Genomic DNA, 25073 nt, shown 5'->3' on the forward strand with positions numbered 1-25073 from the left:
AGACAACCACACATTGATGTTTCCCTCTCTCTCCCCCTTATCCTCTCCCTAAAAATAAATAAATGTATATATGCCATTAAGTACTTAAAAAATTAAGAAAAATAACTATTGACCTGTACACTTAAAAAGTGCTAAGATGGTAAATTTGATGTTATAGGTATCTTAGCACAATTAAATAATAATAATAATCCAAAGGAAAGAAAATTAATATCTCAAAAACATATCTGAACCCCCATGTTCATTGCAGCATTATTTACAACAGCCAAGACATAGAAATAATCTAAGTACCCATTATATAGACACACACACACATGGTCCACAATGGAATATTATTAAGCCGTAAAAAAGGAAAAATCTTGCCATTTAAGACAACATGCATGGATCTGAGGGCATATGCTAAGTGAAATAAGTCAGAGAAAGACAAACACTGTATGATCTCACTTATAAGTGAAATCTTTAAAAGAAAACTGAACTCATAGATACAAAAAACAGATTAGTGGTTGCCAGAGGTAGAGAATGAAGGGGTGGGGAACATGGCTAAAGATGGTCCTGTTAAAGGGTACAACTTTTCAGTTATATATAATGTACAACATGGTGACTATATTGAATAAAAGTGTATTTTTGAAAGTTGCTAAGAGAGTAAATCTTTTTCTTTTATTTTGAAAGAGCAAATCTTAAAAGTGCTCATCACAAGAAAAAATTGTAACTTTGGGAGGTGATGCATGTTAAATGAAATTACTATTATACACCTTTGACTAATACAATGTTTTTTAAAAAACAGTAAAAAATTTAAAACAAAAACAAAAACAATCCTTTCTACTCCTTGGATGTTAGGTACATTTGGTCGAGCGAAAATAAACAAAAAGCAAGGCATCTACTGCTGAGTCATTTTCAAGGATAATCTTCTGAAAATCCTGGTTCTTTCCACTCTCCATTTTTTTCATGCTAAGTAAGTCAACATTCTGAATTTTTTCCACCCACCAGCACTGTCAAGGAATTTGCTTCCTCACCCTGCCCAAGTCAACATTATCCTTTAGGATATTAATTTGCAAACTGCACAGGCCCCCACATTAATGCTGACAGTAACAGATCAAAAGGTCCTTGAGCCCTGGCCGCTGTGACTCAGTTAGTTGGAGCATTGTCCCACACCAAAATGTTGTGGGTTGACTCCCAGTCAGGGCAGATACCTAGGTTGTGGGTTCAATCCCTGGTCTGGGAGTGAAAGATCCCCAGTTCAAGCATGCACAGAAGGCAGTTAATTGATGCTTCTCTTCCTCTCTCTCTCTCTCTCTCTCTCTCTCTCTCTCTCTCTCTCCCCCCCCCTCTCTCTCCCCTTCCTCTCTCTCTAAAAGCAATGAAAAAAATATCTCAAGTGAGGATAAAAAACATTTTTTAAAGCCCTTGATTGAATGAGAGTTTTGTTTGAAATGTGACTTTTTCACTGTGGAGTACATACTCCATCATCAAAGATGCCTTTTCAAAGGAAATGATCCTTAGATCAGATGTGAAACTTAGCTAGAGGATAAGATGAATACCTGGCACCCATTTTGAATCAATTTTTCAAAACTCTCTTGTTAATTGAAAAGAGTAAAAATAGAGAGTGTTCAACTTTGGAAAACCTGACTTTTCGAAAATGGAAACTTATGGAAAACTACAGCATAGACAAAAACTGGTGAGGGCATACCAAAAAGTAGCCAACCCACCCACCAGTTCAGGAAAGGGAGCTCTCTGTGAACTTCTGATAAATACAGTTTACTTCCTACTCAGGAAAAACCACCAGAGTTAATGCTCTCTCTTGCCCTCAGATCTTTAACTCTTCTCAAGGTAACAGCCCGAGTTGGTCTGCTCATTGCATGTTGAAAATGAATTACAGGATATCAAACAAGGAAGTTGTAAAGATATATTTATGGGAACAATGACAAGGCAAACACTTTGCTCTCAGGAAAGTTACTGATTCTATTTCTGGTTTTTGTAAAAATGTGATCACGTCATGGAAGGCTTAAAGGGAACAAAGAGTTCAATGATCTAACCATCCAGGTTTTCTTCTGAAGGTATGCCTTTTGTGGCTTCAAAATGGACAGGTGTATCACAATGTGGAGTGATTTGGAGAATAAAAGAGGATATAGGATAGTACATACTATCCCCTACTGAACAATTTGTATCCACACTCTACTAGACAAATGGTATCATTCCAGACCTCTCCTTTTTTTTTTTTTTTTAATTCTTTGTGCTTTCTGATGCTAGAACTCTGTGAACTGTGGCATGCTTTTGTTCTCCCAGAGACTTCCTCATCGTAGCATTGAGGTTAACTCTTTCCTACAGGCTCTGGACAGACCGCTTCAATGCAAGGGTCCCTTCTGCCTTTACTGCTCATATGAACTTTTCTGGGCTTCCACTTCTCCATCAAGAATGAGGAAAACTATACCATGTTATCTTCTAAGATTGTTATTAGAATTACATGAATTAAGGCACTGAATGCTTTCATAAGTTTGTCACATAGAAACTTTCCAATACAAGTTATGAAAAACAAAATGAATACAGGCATAAAACAAGGAAATGTCAGCGAGTCTCTGCTATGTGGCAAATGTCACATGCAAGCATGCATTGCAACATGGGTCTGATTTTGTCAAATAGGAACAATAAGGTAGGAAAGAGAGCTCTCTCTCTCTTCCTCCCTTCCCTCTCTCTCTTTCTCTCTCTCTCTCTACACCAGCTATTTTCAACTGTTGTGCCACAGCAGACACACTGGTATGTCACAAAAAATATTTTTTAATACAATACCTGACTGTTCACTCAGGGGCACTGATCTCTTTCTCCTTAGATTGACCAAAAAAAGACAAGAGCCAACACAATGAAAGCCTTCCCATGTGAATTAACCTAAATTACACCTACTTTTTTTGTCAGAATGGCAAAAATACAAATTTTTTGGTTTGCTGCAGAATTTTAATAATTAGTTTCTATGTGCCATAAGATGAAAAAGGTTGAAAATCACTGCTCTGTACCACGGAGACCCAGCCTGTCCCCTGACAGTCAGCAGTACCAGAAGCAGCAGAAGACGGCAGCCTGGACCTAAGGTTCACAGAGTACGGACCGGTGGAGGGCCAAAGACAACATCTTGACCTAAGTTATGTTTCAGCTCCTGAGCCTTAAAGTGGAATGACCCCCTGCGTACTTTTCCACGAGAACAGACAGGGACCCCAGAACAGACCTCAGAACTGTCCTCAAGACCTGGAGAAATGACTCATTGCCTTTACCTCACCTCTGATTAGCTCCCAGCACAACCCGAACCCCTAACCCACAGCGTCTTGTGGTTTTGCCTTACATAAGCTGTAACCTACATGCCATCGGGGAGTTGGTTTGCTTAGAGCATAAGCTCCCTGTCTCTGTATTGGCCAATTCAACATTAAACTTTGTAAAAAAAATACAAGGGTAGGAAAGTAAGATGGAGCCAGAAACAAATTTAGTTCACAAAATGCCTTCCAAGAAGCCCTATACACTTGTTTCAGGGAGGCTGCAAATTTGGCTCCCACCTTTCTAGCTTCCGCTGTGAACAAGGTCACTAATAATTATGGGTTTCTAATAGCCAAAACCTTATTGGCCGTGAGACCTGAGAAAATATCCTGGCTCGTAGCTGGTCCTGAAGATACTGTGTAACCTAAGGAAGGGTGCCCTCCCCTCATCCCTCACAACACAGCACAGAGTTTCCCAGAGCACTTTATTATAATGCCCCCCACCCCCTCCACTGACAGATGGCATCCCCGTGAGCAGGGTAGTAAAGGTGACTCCATGACGCCCCGCATGGGGCAGGTCAGACAGAGGACACTGTGACAATGGTCCGCCTTCATGGAGGAGAGGACATGAGCGAATGGATGGGAAGCAGATGGTGCAGGTGGGGGCCTGAGGTTATTTATTATCCTTGCAGATGAATATTGGGGGGTAGAACCTCGCGGGCTGCAGCACCCCCCCCCCAAGGCTGGTGCTTCAGTGTGCAGACATGTACATCAACACTGGCTAGCAGTAAAGGCTGACACTTTTTTGTAAAAATAAGCATCACACAAGATCAACCCACTTCTGGTGGGAGAAAAGTTAAAGGAAGTCGTCCTGAGTAACTTCCTTTCTGCTGTTACAGGAAACAATAGTGATGAAGAGAGCAGGACCGCTCTGGCATTAGCCCGTAATGATGAACCTGGGATTACTGTGATGGCCAGAGTACAGTCCACTGGTCACTGTACATTATCTCATCCAATCCTTGCAATACTCCGAGGAGGGGAGTACTATTAAAATAAGTACTAATGTTAAACACAACAAATTTTTTAAAAATATTAAAATTGTCTCCATAGATAAACAGATCCCATGCTTTCTGAAAAGAGACTTCAGGATGAACAGGAATCCACAAATTAGAATAAAACAAGTAGGTTTTTTTTCCAAACACTTGACACAGTAAGTCTCTATTGGGTGGACTCTGCAGTAGTTATCACATAAGATAATTGGCTCCAGTGGGGCCACATTTTGGCTGGGCAACTAATTAGCTGAGGCACCCTGAGCAAATTATTTCACTTCCATGTACCTATATCCTCACCCACAAAAGGAAAAGAGCACATGCCATTGTTTGAATACCAGAAATTCAAACTGTAGAATCAGTACACACGCACACACACTCATACACAGATATCTTCACACTCTTAGTGAAATCACTACAATGGCTGGAGTAGCTCTCCCAACATGTCAACCACATCAATAAGAACACAGAGCAAAGCAAAGCCCATAGCACTGTTCGAAACATTCTCTGTCATAATCATGCACACATGCACCCCATCACTACCAAGTACCAGACAAAACTGACTTTCAAATGACATTTGTTCCTAAAAAGTAAATTACCCCAACTTTTATAAACTCATCATCTATTTGATAGCTATACTGGCACAAGCAGGACTCTTGTGTTCTTGCCTCTCTCTTCCAGGCACACAAACACCATCACCCCCGATAACAAAAGAAATTTCAGGTCATACCTGAAAATTGGCGACAATGCCCATTCCAATACATCCCACTAATCCCAGAACTAAGGACGCCAAGTTAAAAATAGGAGTGCTGAAGTAGCTGGTTTGATTCTGCTTTTCCACTATTTTGTATCTTGTGTACATTGTGGCTGCACCTGAAAAAGAAAGATACAGTAGTGAATTTTTATTATTTGACTATTTTAGAGTGAAAAACACAAACAGCTTTGTATTGCTTTTTTTGAAAGCTTGTATTTTCAGTTTCCTAATTGCAATAGTCTTCCCATTTGCCCATCCTTCCTTCCTCACCCATCATGCTCTCCCCAGTGTGATGGGCAGGTGCACACACGTGCACACACACACACACACACACACACACACACACACCTTCTTAGCTGTCATCCTTTTCACATAAGTGTTTTCATGCGCATATTGCTCTGTGACTTGTTTTTTTTCACTTAAAAATGTACCATGGAGATCTTGCCACATCAGTATAAATAGGCCCATCTCATCATGTTTCAGAGGTCTTATTATTGTACTGAGATGCCACATTTATTTCATCATGCTCCTAATGACAGATTCCTACTTTGTTTCTATGTATTTCCTATTGCAAGCAATGTTCGATGAACCTCCTTGTAAATATAAGACTTTGGCACTTTCAGTGTTTCTGAAAGACAAATTCCTAGAACTAATGTTACTGGCTCAAAAACTGTACATAAAATTCCGAGAAGCATCTCAAAATTGTTCCAAGACTGTAGCTATTTGTACTCCCAGAACAGAGTTTGAAAGCAATTCATACCTTTTTAATTATTGCCAATCAAATGAATGAAAAAATGGCAACCTATTGGTTTACTTTGCATTTCTCTGATCACTAGTGAGATTAAGCAGCTTTCAGTATGTCTACTAGTCATTTGCATTTCATCATCTGCAAATTACACGTCTATAATTTTTTTCTTATTTTTCTCTTGGGTTAGTCTATTCATTTTAAATTTGTAGTTCCTTTTTATACATTATGTACATTAATTAGCCTCTTGTTTGCTATAAATATTAGAAATTTTATTCTGGGCTGTTTGTCTTTCACTTTGTTTCTTATATCTTTCATCACTTAGAAGTTTTAATTTTTTATCTAGTCAAATATATCAATTCTTTCCTATTTAGCTTCTGGTTTTTGTGTGAGCTCAGATAAGCTTCTGCATCTTAATAGTTTTAAAAATATTTTCCTATAATTGAATCCTCTTGCAATTTTACTTTTCATGTTTGGTTCTTTAATTGCCATTGTTTTTGTGAATGGTGTAAGGAGGGTACTAAAGGCTTGCTTTTTCAAAAAGCTAGTCAATTAACCAAATACCATTTATTGTTTTAGAGAGTAAATGGACAATAAAATGCAATCTCCATGACAGTAGGTCCCTTGTCTGTCTGTTGTTGAGACCCCAGCACTAAGCTCCGAGCCTGTCACAGAGTAGGCACTTAGTCAGTGAATGCTGAATAAGTGGATAGCTATCAAAATTTTAGATCTGTATTCCCTTTAACTCAGCAAGTTTATCTAATAGAGAAACTCACATATATATGCTAAGCTATGTTTAAAAGAATATTCACTTTACCATTGCAAATTCCAAAATCAGAAATGGCCTAAATGTTTAACGATAATGGGATTGATTAAATAAGTTATAATACATCCATAAAAATCAATAACATGTATGTGTTAAAAAGATAAAGTAGATTTCTATGTATTGAAACAGTATGATGGCCATAGCATTTGTGCTGAATTTTAAAAAGCAAGCTAAAAGCTAATATTTATCATAGACTTTCTGTGTAGGAGCAAAAATCTATCACTCGCTGGTAACAAAATAAACTGTCTTCTAAATCTGGATGCTGGGTAAGGATGGTGTAAGAGGGCACTTGGATTGATCAACTATTTCTATGTCCCCTTGCTCACCTCCACAACCTCGGGAGGAGAAGATCACAAATGGATGATGGGGTAAAACTTTCTCTCTACCAGGTAGGATAAAAACTTCCAAAAGTGCCAAGTCACTGAGTAGAGCTTCCAGCACCTCTGTCCCTTCCCATCTGTACCAATAGAGTGGGGCAGAAGTGCTGGTTCCATAAGAGATCCCTGGCAAACATTGAATTGTTCCGTAGGGTAGGGACTTGTGAAAGGACTAAGAGGAAGAGGCCCCTATCTCACATCTATAGATGTACCCTATGATCTGCATCTCAGGGGCACGTGAGGAATTGAAAAGAAAAATCATGCCTGAGCTGGAAGCAAGTTTTCCTACTTCCCCTCTCCCCTCTCTCACAGGTGAGAAAACATCTTAGCCATTGGTTCACAAGCTTTAGTGAGTATCCAAGAGCCTTAGACTGCTGGTTCACACTGCCTGTTCTTGGGTCACACTCCCGGAGGTTCTGGTTGAGCAGATCTGTGGTGTGGCCCCGGAATCTGCATTTTAACAAGCACCCCAGATGATTTTCACGTAAGTTGTCTTCAGAATACACTCTGAGGAACATTAGCTTACACACTAGGTGTCTTTGGCTCCCACAAACGCATTGGGTAAAAATCACAATTTTAAAAATCAAATTACATTTAAAATCCATTTCCTAATCTGTGGTAAATTGCTAGGTGAATTGAAAAATAGTTCTATGAAGGCATATTAGTTTCTCAATGTAGAGTGAAATTCTAGTGGCAAAGGTACTTTTAAAAAATGATACATAACAAGAGTGAACCCTGATGTAAACTATAGGTTTTGTGTGATTATGATGTGTCAGTGTAGGTTCATCAATAACTGTAATACTCTGGTGCGCAATGTTGATAATGAGGGAGGCTGGGGGAGGGGGGCTGGGGCTACATGAAATATCTCTACCTTTGGATTAATTTTGCTGTGAGCCTAAAACTGTTTTAAAAGAACAGACTCCAATGGGCCCTCGAGGCGGACCAGGAATCTCCTCTCTCCCTCCCTTCCCCACCCCCCACCAATCCCCCTCCCCCTTGTTCCAACAGGCCTCTCAAGGTGCATCAGGAGCTTCCCTCTCACCTGTAACCCCTTTCCCTCCCTTCCCTCAATAAACCTGGTGTAAAAACCTAAAAAAATAAATAAATAAAATTAAAAAATAAAGTCTATTAAAAAGATAACGATAAAAAGTTATACACACATTGTAACATATTTGCCTTCCCATGAGATTGTGAATTTTCCATTTATTTATAATAATTATTGTGTACTTACCAAGAAATGCAGAGAAGTTTATCATAAATCCAAAAATTCCACTCTCTGGAGGTGTTGTTCCTGTATCACTGAGAAAGAAAAGAAATATCTGAATTATTAAAAAGGAATTCAGTTCAGACCTGTGGGCAGCCATGTAATTGGCAGGTTTTATAATGTGTCTTTTCTGAGTGTTTAGTCACTTTGAATTCCAAAGATTTGGCCTTATTTTGTTCTAAAATATTTTCATTTTGTCTCTGAAAATATCTAAAATTCTTTTCTTTTTCTTACCGTTTTTCTAAATTGTAAAAAGCTAGGAAATGCTTAAAGTGAATGGTGGTGGTGTTTCTGAAATGATCAAGCTCAATAAATTTGATTGATATATGTCCATTCTTGGTGAAGAATTGAGTGTGACTATTTTGGGGAAAATGGTCTAACATCACATTTGAAAAATCTACACTTGGGATATTAAATACACATAAACACAATTAATGTTTTTAGTAATCTGATTTATGCACAAGTTACAGTGTTTTAACAAAAAACATCATTTCTATAAAACATTTTTCAGGTGCAGGCTAACAATTCAGTATTTAAATGAGCTAGAAAGTAGTGTTTGATAGGCTCTGCTCTCTATTGATCAATGCCGAAGTTTAAATTTTTACATTTTGAAGCTGTCTGCCTAAAGCAACAATTGAAAACTGATGGCAATAGAGCTCCCAATATGAAACAACTGATATCCATCTTGAGTGTTTCCATGTGGTAAAACGGCCTTAAAATTTAAGTATGGAGAGACTGATCACATTGCAAAGACGCACTTTAAAGAGTTTGAAGAATTTCACAGGAAGCCTGTGGGCACTGAACGCAGAAGCCTTGAAAACACTTAATATTTGAAGAGTAGAGCTTGCGCTGCAGCTGGTCCTCTGGTGTCTCAGCCTTGTCCAAGTCCCAGCCTCACCAGGGTCTCAGCCCCTCTGGAGTCCCAGCTCCACCACCTTGCCACCCTCCCACAGGCATTCAGGGAGCCTGGGTGCTGCTGCAGCTGCTGCTGGGCCTGAGGTTGTGGCTTTCCCTGGGCATCATCCCCGTTGAAGAGGAAGACCCAGCCTCCTGGAACCACCAGGCAGCCTGGACACCACCAAGGAGCTGCAGCCCACCCAAATGGCTAGCAAGAACCTCATTATCTTCTTGGGGGATGGGACGGGGGTGTCCACCATGACACAGCTTGGATCCTAAAGGGACAGATGAATGGCAAGCTGGGACCTGAGATCCCTCCCTCACCCTGACCATGGACCAGTTCCCATACATGGCTCTGGCCAAGACATACAATGTGGATGGACAAGTGCCAGATGGCACAGGCATAGCCACCGCCTAACTGTGTGGGGCCAAGACCAGCTACCAGACCATTGGCGTGAGTGCGGCGGCCTGATTTAATCTGTGTAACACAATGCATGGCAATAAGGTCACCTCTGTGATGAACTGGGACAAGAAAGCAGGGAAGTCTGTGCATGCCCTGGAGGCGGAGGCTGCTCTGGACTTCCCACCCCCAACCTTACCCACCCGGCGCTTGGCACCTTGGGGCCCCTGCCACCAGCCCTGTGGACACCTTGTTGACCCAGGAGGCTGCTGGGGCTGGTACCATTACACAGAGGAATAGATGGAGACACAGAAGGGAGGAACCTGTCTCAGGTCACTCAGCCACTGACATGGTCACTCCCAATGCGCATCCAGGCTGGGAGAGCCAAGAAACTTCAGGAATTGCTGGGTGCAGGGCAGACAGTCCTAGAGCAGCCCTTGCCTCCACCCTTAGGCCATGTGAGTGCTGGGCTTGGATTTGTGAACAGATTTCCTGCCCTCTCTGCTGCCTCTATTCTGGGAGGGACACAGGAATAATTAAATAAACTACTACATAATGTAAAACATATATATTTGAAGAGTATAAATAGGTTAATATTCCCCCTTACAACAAATGCCTCTATTCTCAATTATTTTAATCTGAAGTGTTCAGAATTTAACATAACAATTTTTCCTATAAAATAACCATTTTTCTCACAAAAGGAATGTTGAAGTAGAGAAAGCTGCCCAAGGAAGATGCCCTTCTGAGCACAACAGGGTGCTTAGTGGGTGAGAGGAGGGGACTGAAACCAGTAATGGGAAGAAGGTAGTGACAGCCCGGTAACCTCGAGCAGACTTTTGCTAGAAAATTCATTTTCACAGGGAAGTCAAGCCTTCTATTCTTGACCTCAGGATATAAAAAAGCAGCTACCAGGTGACCCATGCAAGAGGTCTAGAATAATCTGCCACCTGCCAGAAAAATTGTCTGCTTGTTTGTGGAGGAAGGGGGGAAAAATGGAAGAGTAAGGAGGATATTTAGGGGGATGGGTAGTTGGGGGACCAAAGTGTTCTAACAGGAGGTGAGAGGACCAGACTCAGGAACCATCTCTCTGTTCATTCATAGCAAATCAAGGCATATGTCAAGGGCTCAGAGGTACAGTCCATGACATCAAACACGGAATCTGAAAGCTCAGAATTTCAGGGCGGTATTTCATTATGTTTATCTGTGTATTTAAAAGCATATAGGCAGAATCAGTCCTGGCTGGTGTGGCTCAGTGGATTGAGCACTGGCCTGCAAACCCAAAGGTAGACCAGTTTGAGTCTCGGTCAGGACACATGCCTAGGTTTCAGGCCAGGTCCCTGGTTGGTGGAGGGGCAACATCTCTCATGCCTTGATGTTTCTCTCTCTCTTCCTCCCTCCCACTCCCTTCTCTAAAAATAATAAATAAAACCTTTTAAAAAAATTAATGAAAAATAAAAGAAAACCATACAGGCAGAATCGAATGTGCTTTGCAAATAGTCATTCCATATGTATTTTTTGAATGAATGACTATCAGAACTTGCAAATAAAATTACCTAATAAATACCACTTACTATGAACAGGCACCGTTAGGTGCTTACCATACATCATTTCAGGTCATCCCCACAACCCTGAGGTGGGTATTATATCAACTTCATTTTACCAAGGAGAAAACTAGGTATTAGAGAACTTATATACCTCGTTCAAGGTCACAGAACTATTACATAGCAAAATCTATATTTCAATGCAGAGGTATGACTCCCAAACATCCCTGCCTTCATTGTGCTCTAAGAGCAGGCAAGGAACAAAGCAATTAAAAGAACAAACACTGATATCTTGGTAAATGCTTAACAACCAGCTCTAGAGGAAGCCTGACTTGGGGCACAGGCTCATTTCCAGGGTATCAATAGTCTTAACACTTCAAAATTCACGCGTCCAAAATGTAGGTCACTGAACGTGGAGTCGGGAAGAAATGCACACAGTTGCCTCTGAGGAGCACGCGCCAGCCAGCTGGCCCCTGGGCCTGAACCATGAGCATAATGAGACGGGATCATCGTGCTTTTGCTGTATCCTTGGAAGGTGTCAAGTAGGCCAGACCTCATAGCTGCTCAGATGTCATCATTTAATTGTGGACATCTTTAACAAATATTCACTGTTATAGTAAACCTGACTTCTTTTCAGAATTTCCGAGTCTACAACACTCACCCTCAACACGCTGTGCACTGCAACACAGGCCGTGTTAATACTAAAAAACTGGGGGAAATGTTAATGCATTCATGACGGATTGTTTGATTAAATGTGACCATCTTTAAAAATTTTTTTATCTGGCTCCATACATGACTATAAAATGTATCCACTCATCAACAAAATGTTTATGGGACACCTACTATGTTAGACACATTCTGGGACAGAAATTACCCATGCTGTTAGGTGAGAACGGTCAGCTTGTGATTTATTTGTTAAAGTGACAAAGTGATACTTCTTAACAACATCCAGTGAAATTTTGCTCAAGAATATTTCAGAAAACCGTTCCAAGCAGAAAATGAAAAGGTGCTAATATGTTACATCATAAGTAAATACTGCATCACATCTTCTGCCTGATGTTGGAATCCAGATGAGCGTAACACCAAGGAGGCGCCATTGTTTTTTAAGCTCAAACTAAATGATCTCATTGTGCAAAGGCAAAGGTACTAGTCTGATAGGCATAGCTGCACTTGGGTACCTGATTCAAGAAACTGGAGAACGAGAGGCAAAAATCAGTGCCCTCCCAACAGAGCAGAAGTAGTCTCTTACCCCAGCCTAACTCCCATCACTGATTCTGTACCACGTGGCTTAGGCAATATGGTTCCAGCCCTTTCTCAGTCCCATCTACCTCTTCACTTGTCACCTTGCAAATGAGGCACTTCCTGAAAATTGCAATGGGGACAGGAACTTGTAGTTTATTTGCATGTGGCTTAGAAGCTTGTTGAGACAGCCATGTCTCAGCACAGTAGTTTCTAGGGTAGGTTGGACCTAGGAAATCAGTTTCCTTCCCTATTTCCTTTATTAACATTTTCACAAGTTCATCAGGAAAAGTTTCAAGTTATTTGTCTAACATCCTTTTCCAAACTAATATATGGTGTTAAGCCTGTGCCTTTGATGCTCAAAAGAATGAAAACAATACAAAGAATACATGTATAACACTATAAGCTTGGCAAATGCTGTTCCTAAAATCATTGAACACATGTGATTCTATTACTCCAAAACCTGGAGTTATGGTTTATTAGATGGGACTAAAATGACAAAATGCAAAATTATCTGCATGCCCAGACTAAAGATTTTTGGTTGCCCTAAAATCTTAGGCCCACTGCTTAGAAGATTAATCAGGACTTAGAACCTAAAAACATTTAATATACCACTAGTAAAAGGAGACCATTACTTCCTTTATCTTCGTAATATTTAAATACATTATTTAAAAGGAATAAGTATGATATTAAAAAGACATTACATTTTATTAGATATTTTCAATTATTAGGATTAATTCTTTGGCAGTTTCACTTGGTGATGATTATTCTAGAGGGAAAGGCACTATAAAGCTACATTAACTATTTTTAAATGTAAAAAGAACTTTGTACTCATAAATGCAAACAACTTACTCTTGCCACATACTTCTCACATGCAATTTTCCCTCTTTTCAACTGAGTGTCCTCTTGGTTCACTCATGCAATATTTTTTAAGAATTGTTAAACACAACCTAAGTGTTGGCAACTGTGCCAGTTGATGGGGCTACAAAAATGAAGAGATAATTTACTACCTTCAAGAAACTTAATATAACAAAAAATTTGAGGACTCACTGACCCAACACATAGTTACTAATTGCTTTCTATGTAACAGGCAACCTTGCAGGCATGGAGAATGTAGTTGTAAATAAAACAGAAAAATCTGCTCTTTCGTGGAACTTATACTTTTGTGGGGGAAGCTGAGTTGGGGGGAAACATATTCTTGCTTGGATAGCTTAACTGGTTAGAGCCTCGTCCTGCTATGCCAAGGTTGCAGGTTCAATCCCTGGTCAGGGCACACACATATATATATATAAAAGAAAGAAGACAGAGGGTGATAGGTGAGCCACCCACTCGAGACAGGGTATTCTAGGAAGGTACTTGACTGAAGTGGAATATTTGGACCAGGAAAATTACAAGCAGAGAGAAGAGCAAAGTCAAAGACCTTCAGGTGGCACTATGTTAGAGGAACTACAAGGAAGTGGGTGTGGCTGGAGGGGAGTGAGCAAAGATGTGTGTGTGTGTGTGCACATGGGGGTCACAGACAGCTCTCTGGGTCGCGGTTGTGGTAAGGACTCTGAATGTTATTCTAAGCATCATGAGCAGCTGTTGCGGGCTGAGAGCAGGGAAGTAACATGAAGTTGGTGTTTTCAAAGGACATTTCAAAAAGACTATGGAGGGGCAAGTGTAGACCAGAGAGACCATTGGGGACTGCCATCATATTACCTGACCCAGAAGGGGATGGGATAACTTGATTGAATGATAAACAAGCAAACTCGAGGACCACCTTTTATTTTATTTGTTTTGCCTCATAATAGCCATTATGAACTGTTTCTCATCTCTCTTTATATTACACACAAAACCGAGCACAGCGCCATATATGCATAGAGGATGGTGCATTAATATGCTTTAACTGAATTTGAGTAAGAATTTGTCAAGAGATGACAATGACTGGGACTGGGGTGGTAATAAAGAGGGAGGTGATAAGACGTCAAAATCAACAAGTTTTTTTGAGAGGAGCCGCTGGAAACCACCCTACTTGGACTATAGCTGTTAATATTACAAAAGAAAAACAACGAGCATTTCTTCAGTGCTTACACTCATCCAGGCACATCTCATTGGGTCTTCACAACATTATAAAGATTTTATTTATTTATTTATTTATTTATTTATTTATTTATTTATTTATTTATTTGAGAGAGGAACAGAGGGAGAAAGGGAGGGAGAGAAACATCAATGTGTGAGAGAAACATTGCTAGGTTGCCTCTTGCATGCCCACAACTCGGGTCCCAGGCCACAACCTGGGCATGTGCCCTGACTGGGCATCGAATCTGTGACCTTTTCGTTTGCAGGCCAGGGCTCAATCCACTGAGCCACACCAGCCAGGGTGGTCTTCACAACATTTGTTTTTTTAAGTACTTATTATCACCATCTTAAACATCAGGAAACTGAGTCTTTAGAAAAGCCACTTGCTCCAGGTCACATACATAGTTAATGGGGAAGCCAGGCCATGCATCTAGAGCTGCCTAATTTCAATGGACACAATTTAGGAATGTTTCTATTGCATTTCTTTTTATGATCATGTATTTCCATATGAGTTCACAGCATTGTATATTTCCAACCAGGGTGGTATCAGCTGTCCCTTCTGGGGCCATTAGTAAGTTGGCCTTCACATACATTAACTCTACAATGCATGGAGTGCAGTGTGATGACTGGCAGGCGAAGAGGTCTGTTAAGTGGAAAACAGTTTTCTTGTTTACGTTGAATTTGAACCCTTGTATTTAAAAGTTGTCAGCTCTGCATCAGTGAAGACTTTTGAGCAATACTCTAATGTTTTTTTTGTTTTTGTTTTTTTAATATTTTATTTATTTCCAGAGAGAGGGGAAGGAAGGGAGAGGAACATGGTTCAGTTGCCTCTCACTTGCCCCCAACTGGGGACCTGGCCTGCAAGCGAGGCATGTGCCCTGACTGGGAATTGAACTGGCAACCTTTTCGTTCACAGGCCGGCACTCAATCCACTGAGCCACACCAGCCAGGGCATTACTCTAATGTTTTTTTAAAAGTAAGAATAACAGAAGAAAAACATTCACAATTTTATTTAATTTAGTTTGGGGGGAATTTAATGTAATCAAGTAACAATGGAAAATTAAAATTGAACAGAGAGGTTGCATATTTACCGTTGGCTCAGGAACTGAGCACTGCATCTGTCACCTCAGTTAATTTTCAAGATGAGGGGGAGAAAGGAAAATTGGGACAACTATAATAGCATAATCAAAGAAATATATTTTTAAAAAAGACAAAAAATTGTTCAAGATGTAAAAGTTTGGGATCTGCAATGTTGCCATTATGCTTTTCTTGTAATTAAATAAATTGGGTCATGTTTTCTTGAAGAAAATATCAAACTTTAAATTATCATTTAAAAGAATGATACTTTCCTTAGGTACAAGTTTTAAATGGCACGCCTGCCTTTCTGTCCTTAAGACATTGTGGTTTAGAAACACTATGAAGTAACAACCACTGCACCCTAAGGACTGAAATGTCATTAACATCATGTCAGAATACGTGACTCTACACACACAAGACTTCATTCTTTGATTATTTATTATACTGGATCCCATTGTTATAGTTGAACAGGAAAACAAACATCACCATTGCCTGAAATTCAATGTAGTTAATGGTCAAAAAAGTTGGTTTGAGCAGGAAGTCATTAGAAACTATATGGATATGTACACACCACAGACATTTAAACGTACAGTCACTTGCCTACATGTTGATGCAGGCCACAGCTGTTACATACATACAACTCCACTGTGTTTCTGATATATAAACCACACCTACTCTGAATCATCTCATTTCCAGTTTTGATTTCTTTGAAGTGGAGAAAAGTCTTAGACACTTTTGAAGCAATTTGAGTGCAGAATCCTTCCAGTTTCTTTTAAACAGTTTTTGTAAATCTTTACAATTATCATAAACACTACTAAACAGACTGCAATTTTTGACTTGTCTCTTTTGAATCTTTCCAAAACCTTTGACCGATTTTTCTTAAAAATTACAATTCCCTTTTTTGCCTTTACAAACCAACAGTTTATGTGTTTTGAGTTAAAGGACACTATTAGAATTAAAAAATACAGCTGGCATAAAGACTTTTGGGAACAAACACAGCTGGCATTTGATAAGTGCACAAAGAAACAGGTGAAGAAAACAAGCAAGCAGCTCCGAGTGGCCATTGTTGGGGGAGGTTTTCAGGATCCACTGGCTTTAATCAGGTATTTTTCAGAGAATGAGGTTATTGGTTAAGCCAGAAAATTCATTACATTGAGGTTGGTTGGGGAAGCTATTATATGCACAAATAAACCAACCACATAAAATTAGCCCTCAACCAAATGCTCTTTCCTACTTAGCACCGGCATCTATCCAGATATCCAGACCAATGTGGATTTGTGCCTTGATAATATTAAGAGTGTGACTACCAAATGTGGTAAATATTCAACATAGTGAATATTTACTAGGTGACACAGTGTTCTGCCACCAGTCACTAAGGAGGGTTTGTGGTCATGAGGAGAAACAAGGGGAGTGACCAAAGACCACACTCAATCCAGCAAACAGCACTTGCACAAAAAGTGAGACTAGGCGACTAAAAAGCAACTAGGATGCAGAATTGACCAAACTTTAAAAGTATAGGCACTCGGGCCCTGGCCAGGTAGCTCATTTGGTTAGAGAATCATCCTGATATGCCAAGATTGCAGGTTCTGTCCCCAGTCAGGGCACATACGAGAATCAACCAATGAAAGCATAAATAACTGGAACAACAAAGATGATGTCTCTCTTTCTCTCTCTCTCTCTCTCCTCTCTAAAGATAAATAAATAAATAATTTTAAAATGTAAAGGGACTCAGAATATTCTGGAAGCATGAAACACAGCCAATGTAGAAGATATAAAAGAGAGTAGCTTTCGATCTGGGAGGAGTTCATAATAGTCAAATTGATTACAAAGTAAAGTTGCTAGTCTTGTAAATATGGACAATTTCAGAAGTCAGTAGAAATGGTGCTGGAATCACAACCAATGTTAATCAACAGTGAATGCTGGCAGAATCAGTTAACAATTGAAGAAGCTGACAAGATTAATAAAATAGGCATAAATAAAACAGGCCCATATGTTGTCAATTATCTTAGTCAGCATTTAGTCAATATTTACAAAGTACCTCCTCTGAGTCTCGTACTGTCATAAATGCTGGGGTTGCAGCAGTGAACAGACCCTAAATCTCTACCCTCATGGAACTTTTGTGTGAAAGACAGACAATAAACAAGATCAATAGCTTTATCCATAGATTAAGAATGATCATTAGGGAAACTAAAGTCAAAACATTCGTGCAACAACTGCACTCTCCATATCCCCCTTCAAAGACAAGCGATGCAGTCAAGGACTTTGCATTAGGCCATCGTAAACAGTATTGTAAAATTACATACTCCTTCCTTAAAAAAAATCAGCGCCTGAATCATGTTAAGATTTTTGTTCATTTTAAGAATTTTGCCTTTTTATTTTGTTTTGTTCATGACAAGTGTTCGTTATAATGAATTTTGGACATTATAAGAATTAGCACATTATGATTATAATCTAAATTTTGTTATTGTTTTTTCATTACCATGTATCCCCCCATGCCCTCTTCCCCCTCCTCCCACCTCCCTTCCACAATCACCGCATGTCATTGTTAACCAAATAAGACTCAACTCTTTTACTTTGTTCACTGTGTCAGCTTGGCCCCCATGTTAAGTGGCTTAATTCTAGGTGACCCAGTTTTCTGCCACCAATCACGGAGCAGGGTTTGTGCTCACGAGGGGGAACAATGGGAGCGACCAGAGACCACAGACTATCCAGCAAACAGCACTTAACAGAAAGTGAGACTAGGCTAATGAAGAATGCAACCAGAATGCAGAATTGGCAGAACTTTAAAGGGCCACAGGATATTCTGGAAATATAATACACAAACCAAAGAAGGTGTAAAAGAGAGTAGCTTATCAGCTAAGAGGAGTTGATAAGTAACTGGTAGTCCAAAATAGCCTGAAGAATTCGGTCGCAGAGGGAATATAAGAAACTATAACAAATTAACCAGGATGGTGCTCAAGAATGTGGGCGTAACCTTGTAAAAATCTAAACTAATACTTCCAGGTTGGCTTTTGTTTGTCATTGGTTTTGACATCCTTGCATTAATGGTCTCATATCCAGAACTATTGCACTGTGCCATTATTCCAATTTGTTAAATTTAGTGTCTGTTTGAACCCCATGTTTCCAATGTTATTTTCTGACAGGAGACCCATCCATTTGACTAAAAAATAACTACATACAAAAAGGTATTCCAGGTTTTTAAGATGTTACCTTTGACAGAAACTGGGTAAAAGATACATGGGATTTTTTCTGTATTATTTTTATAACAAACCAGCCCTGGCTGGTTTGGCCCAGTGGATTGAGCGTCGGCCTGCGAGCTAAGTGTCACTGGTTCGATCTTCCAGTCAGGGTACATCAGAGAAGGAAAACTCTGACTCCAAAAAACCTCCGCTGCCTTGCGGCATACCTCTTCAGGGGAAAGGCTAAGGGAGTAAACCCCGACAGAAAATCCGGAGCCGGAGTCCCTAAGGCGGTTTGACGTTGTAGTCAACACCGGCAACTCCTGTGGCGCACCTGAAGCCAAGCTGTATTGACTCCGTCTTTCCCTTGGACCCTTCAGCTGCGAAGAGAGGGGGGGTCTGCTGCATGGGCAACAGCAGACCCTCCATATCACCCTGCCCAGGCTCTGTAGCTTCAGCTTCACTGGAGAGGACACTCCAGCGTCATCGCAAGATGTCGATTCAACAGAGGAGGAGACAGATACCGTGTCACTCCCGAGTCGGACTGCACAGCCATTCTCGGCGGTGCAGATAGACTCTTAAGAAGCTACACCATCGTCTCTCGAGACGGACGGCTGCCGACGATTTTTATAACAGCATGTAAATCAACAATTATCTCAAAATAAAAGGATTAATTTTAAAAAGTAAAAAAAGGTCTTATTTCCACCTTATTTCTCATCTGCTAAGGTCTCGTTGGCCATGACCTACTTCATCCACCATACAGATAAACCACTTTCATTAGTTTCTTTATGTAAGCAAATGTAAATGTATACTATCACCCCTTTTCCCTCTCAAGTTCCACCTGCTTCACTAATTGGTAGCATATTTTGTTCTGCATCTTGCTTTTTTGATGTAACAATGTATCAAAGATTTTTTTATATCAATGTATTAACTTAGAGAGTATTCTATGTATAGAGTTTGTTTCAGGTCTTCATTGGATAAAGCATATTTCTTTAGCCAGTCCTCTACTCATTGATAATTGTATGGTTCCCAACCTTTGGTTACTAAAAGCAGTGCTGCCCTAACTGGTGTGGTTCAGTGGGTTGGGAGTTGTCCTGGACGCCTTAAGAACACCAGTTTGATTATGGGTCAGGCCACATGCTTGAGTTGTGGATCAGGTCCCTAGCTGGGAGCAACTGATCGATGTTTTTCTCACACATTGATGTTTCTCTTCCTCTCTTTCTCTCTCCCTTCCCCTCCTTCTAAAAATTTTTAAAAAAAGATCAATGCTATTAGTAACAATATAGATATATACATTTTTTTATTTCAATAGATAACCCCAAAGCCCTTCTCTAGAGAATGACTCAATCTACACTCTCACCACCAATGTATGAGAGCCTGTTTCCCCTAATAATGCGTCAAACATTTGGGTTTCTGCCAATCTAGAAGATGAAAAATTGTATCAGTGAGTTTTAATCTGAGCTTTCATTTGATTCATGAGGTTGAGCATCTTTCTATAGTACAAGAGCTATTTGCCCGTTTATCCAATATACCAAAGAATAACAATTTAATAAAATATCTGATAAGGAAGCTTAGTTTGAATGTCATACTGGATAGTGGTCCTCCCACAATTCTGGCTCTTAATTAAAACACATTGTATGGTTTTTCGTTTTTTGAAAAGAAAAAAAGTAGCTTTTGTTGTGAGGACGACTGACCAGGAGACAAGAAGAGGCACAGCTCAAATCTGTCTCCCTGATCCAGGGTTCCGTGAGATTCAAGGGGTTTCAGCACCAGATCCTCCTGGACAGCAGACCTTCCCTTCTGAAAGGGTTCAGGAACTTCTGATTGGTTGAACAATACCATTGTGTAAAAGGATGTTCATCTTAGAGACCGATGGTCTCTGACTTACGATGGCTTTACTTTTGATTATTTTACTTTACAATGGCATGAAAGTAATATGCCCCAACTCCCAGTCAAGCACTCCATCACTAGGGTAAACAAACAACACTACATGTACTCTGTTGTCAGGATTATTTGTTTTTGTTCAATGCTTCAAACATTCTCCAGGTTCCGTGTGCTTTCAGCTGTATTGATGGTTTATGGTGAGTACCCACACAACCATTCTGCTTTCCCTTTCAGCACAGTAGCCAATAAATTACAGGAGCTATTCAACACTTTATCATAAAATAGGCTTTATATGATTTTACCCATCTATGGGCTAATGTATGTGTTCTGAGCATGTTTAAGGTAGGCTAGGCTAATTTATCATGTTCAGTAGGTTAGGTGTACTAAATGCATTTTCAATTTAAGGTATTTTGTACAAAAATGAAGAGTTCTATGGAAAGTAGCCTCTCAAGGTGCTCTGACCATAAATTCCTAAATGGACAGATCCTGGTGGGTAGTCATGCTGCAAGCATGGACCTTCTTTAGTGAAAGGTTTTAAGCCAGCCCTGTCTGTTGTTCATGTGTATCTAGGTTAACACACCTTTGAAATACCAGAAGTAATCCTACTCAAAAGGGGGTATCAACCTTCAAGAGTACATAATCTTGTTAATTGCCCTATAATCCAACCCCCAAGTTACTTCCTCCCACTTTCATGTCATTTTCCTTACGTTTTCTCCTTCATTTTATTTATTTTTTCAAAATTATTTATTTGTTTTTAGAGAAAGGAGGGAGAAAGAGAGGAAGAGAAACATTGATGTGTGAAACAGTGATCGGTTGCGCCTAGGATGCCCCCAAGTAAGGACCTGGCCAGCAACCCAGGCATGTGCCCTGACTGCAACGCTTCAGTCCATATGCTGGTGCTCAATCCACTGAGCCACACCTGTTAGGGCTTTCCTTAATTTTATTTTATTTTACTTTTTAGAAGATTTTATTTATTTATTCTTAGAGAGAGGAGAAAGGAGGGAGAGAGAGAGAGAGAAACAACAATGTGTGGTTGCCTCTCATGTGCCCTCAACTGGGGACCTGGCCCACAGCCCAGGCATGTGCCCTGACTGGGAATCGAACTGGTGACCTTTTGGTTCGCAGGCTGGTGCTCAATTTACTTAGCCACACCAGCTAGGGCTCTCCTTAATTTTAAATGCATAAAAGAAACGACAAAACTGCTATTCTCAGGAGCAGTGAGATCCTGCTCCCAGCATATGCCATCAGTTTGGCCCAAATACGTTCTCATAAAAATTATCTACAACAGAAGAAAAACAATGATAAAAAATTTTTAAAAAGAAAAAAATTCTCTATAGGCTTGAATGTCCCTTATGTTGACATTTTCAACTTAAGACGGGTTTGTCAGGATGTAACCCCAAAGTCATGGAGCATCTCTACATTCTACCAATGACCTAGTCAAGTCTTCCCAAGAGTGATCTGCCCTGCCTAGGAGGAAGAATAACGATACCTATATGAGCACCTGAAAAATATTAATTCGACCTTCATGAGCCTTACACTCCAGAGGGAAGACAGGTAGTCAACAGAATAAGTAAGTACATCACATAGTTTGTTAGATGGTGATAGGTGCTATGGTGAGTAGTGAGGCTGGATATGGGGGAGGCCTGACACATTTAAGACACAGGAAGGAAGACAGTGTGGTTGGAGGAAGTGGAGGGAGTGGGGGTAATAAAGAGTAGGAGGTATTGCTGGCAAAGATGAGTTATAGAAGATAAAGCTGAACATTTCCAGGAAAAACTGATAAATCTGGGACTACCATCAGGCCCTGATGTCTAATTCTTATCTACATCTTGCCCTTTCCTCAGTGACTTGGTTTTCTAGGAAGGGCAGAGGCATTCAGTGCTCCAGCTGCTCTTGTGGGCAGAGACTAAGGACAACCTAAAAGCCCCAGGCACATGTGGGCCAGCAATCCACATGCTTATTGTTTGTTTGTAGGCTGATAACTCCTGGCATCAAGGGAACAATCTCATGCCTTTTTCTCGTGTAAGAAAAAGATTTTCCTATTTGTTTTCCTTGTTAAATTTAAAACCTGCTTTTCCTAAAGATTTTTTTTTTCCTTATTTAAAACTTCTTCCCTGGCATGTCTGTGATTTGAGCATCTCACAAGTAGTTTGTCTTGTCAGCTCATTTCCTCATTTCTGAATGTCTCCCACTTCAAGTTCACCTTGTGGTGATGTTAATCACAACTATATCAGTCACCTCTACGAAGACTCAAAAATCCTGCCTCTAACTGCCCAGCCAATGCGTATCTAATATTATCTGTTCCTGACCTTCAGATCCAGGACAAATACGGGTACCTTTTTTTTTTCGGTAAAAAGCACTGCAGGGTGGGGAGTGTTTGAGATCGTACTTCCTGGCATACGTCATCAGTTTGCCTCAAACAAATATTCATAGAAAAAAAATTTTTTTTAAACCACTGTAGGAAGAGAAGCTTTTATTTTTTTTACACAAGTCTAAGAGGATCTACTCTGCTTCGGAATTAAGGGGAGTGAGACAATGGCACTTGGGACTGAGATGAGCCATGACACACCAAGCCCAGGTCTGTGCAAGGGCACAAGGCCGAATGGGAAAGTTTGCTTGACGCATGGCGCACCTCGTTCTGCATGGGCAAAACCACCACCATGACTGCAGATTTGCCCTGTCTCCATAATGTTCTCTTCCTTGCGTCTTTAAACTCTAGCCTCATCTTGCCTCACCTTCATTTCCCCTCCCTCACCCACACACACACACAAAAAAAAAAATTACAGACTATCAGGCACAAAGCAGAAGGGCTGCAGGAGAGAGGGGCCTTACAATCTGTACCCTCTCTACAAACTTTGGGTGTCACCAACTTTATTATCCCCTCACCAGCCAATACAGATCCAGAAGTCCCACCACTGGAAGATGAATTGTTCTAAAGGCAAAGAGTTGGGACCCATGCAAAGAGGATCAGGTCATGAGTCCTGGACGATGATGAAGTGACCCCAAAGGTGGAGGCCAAAACTCATGAAAAATGAAACAGCATAATGACAACACAAGAGATGTCACAAGTTGTTGACAACTTGAGGGGTCTGACATTGGGGGTATATAACCCAGAGGAGTCTTGGGCAACTTTATTTAGGAGAGTTTATGCCCGACTCCCAAAGACCTGGAGTGTTGCTCTTGGCATGGGACGAATCTGGTTGTGAATTCTGCTTCCACCATTTCCTAGCTATGACATCAGTGTCACATTGACAGCATTTCAACATCTGCTTAAACTTAGTTTCCTCTCATGAAAAATGAGCCAAGCATCCACTTCACAAGGATGCTGGGAAGCAGAAGTGAAATATGTGGGCTGTGTTAGCACACACCTGGATCTCCGACCGAAACTCAATAAATGGCATCCATCACTGCCAAAGAAGCGTCTTCCAGAGATTCTGTCCCATACCATCTGAAAGTTCTGTGTAGTTCTGTTCATCCCGAACCCCTCCTGATGCCACTCTGTTCAGTGCTCAGGGTGAAGTCAGGACCGCTCAGCTCTGTTCTCCCTGCCTCCCATAGATCTGCCAGGATGCATCCTCGCTTCTCCTCAAAGTCAGATCTGTCTTGGGGCAAGATGCCCCAGCCGGGTCTGGTTCCCTGCGCTCAGCATCAGCAGCGCTCCCTGTGTCGCCTCTGCCTTGTCCCGCCCCTCCACCCACCGTGCCCCTCACCTGATGTAGGGAAGGAAGGGGTTGACGTGCCCGGAGAGCACGGCGATCACGTAGGAGATGATGAAGGCGGCGGACGACCAGGTCACCAGGAGGAAGGGGACGAAGGCCATTCCTTTCAGGAAGCACAGCATCTCGACGCCAAGAGTGCACTGCGCTCAGCTGGGCCGGGCGCCGGGCTGCTCCGAGGGGCGGGAGCCGCCACGTGCCAGCCTGCCAGGTGGCGACCAGGGCGCGCACAGCCGCTGTGGTCAGGACGGGAGGCTCCGCGAAAGTGGAGGCAGGCCCAGCCTGGGAGGGCGGGGAAGAACGAAGGCGGCAGGCGGCAAAGCTGCGGGCTGGGGTGGGTGGGGCGCGAGCGGTGCGGGCTTGTTGCGAAACGAATGAAGTCACAAAGTAGCAGCCCCAGCGATTTGGAGGCGCGCGGCGACCTCCCTGCGGACGCCAAGTTCGGGACGCAGCTTCTTTCGCTTTTGGTTAGGGCTCGGCGGGGGGCTGCGCGGGGACGCGGGCGGGAATGCCCGCCTCTGCTCTGGTGGTTGCACAACTCCGGAGATGCTGATCTTCTCCCCGCCCCTCCTTCCCTCGGTGTTTCCGGGGTAGAAGCCTCGAACACCCAGGGCTTCCCCTCTCGGGTCCCCCGCCCGCTTGTCGCTGGGGAGAGGGTAGACATGCTCTGGTGGCATTCACCCCGTTCCGTTGCGCTGCTGCTTCTGCTGGTGGGTGCGGACTAAGGGCGCGGTGACAACTTTGCCAGGACACGCGGCAGGGATGTAACGCCCACCTGGATGGTATCCACCTGAAAACCTCGAGTGTGCAGGAGCAGGTGGGGGTCAGGGTGGA

At 41.4% G+C, this 25073-nt stretch overlaps 1 protein-coding gene across 1 annotated transcript in view; it reads right to left on the minus strand.

Annotated features, from left to right (window-relative positions):
- DRAM1 (DNA damage regulated autophagy modulator 1) overlaps positions 1–24785 on the minus strand; it is a 39736-nt gene extending 14951 nt beyond the window's left edge. Inside the window, exons 1-3 of the mRNA XM_090272611.1 lie at positions 24234–24785; positions 8213–8280; positions 5010–5152 (exon numbers count right to left, since the gene is read on the minus strand). Coding sequence (XP_090128737.1) covers positions 5010–5152; positions 8213–8280; positions 24234–24364 — 342 coding nt within the window. The 5' untranslated portion in view covers positions 24365–24785. The remainder of the gene's footprint in view (positions 1–5009; positions 5153–8212; positions 8281–24233) is intronic.
- Between the last annotated feature and the right edge of the window lie 288 nt (positions 24786–25073).

The sequence above is a fragment of the Furipterus horrens genome, unplaced genomic scaffold (genome assembly GCF_987537825.1).
Source record: "Furipterus horrens unplaced genomic scaffold, mFurHor1.1.pri manual_scaffold_4, whole genome shotgun sequence".
Classification (NCBI taxonomy): Eukaryota; Metazoa; Chordata; class Mammalia; order Chiroptera; family Furipteridae; genus Furipterus; species Furipterus horrens.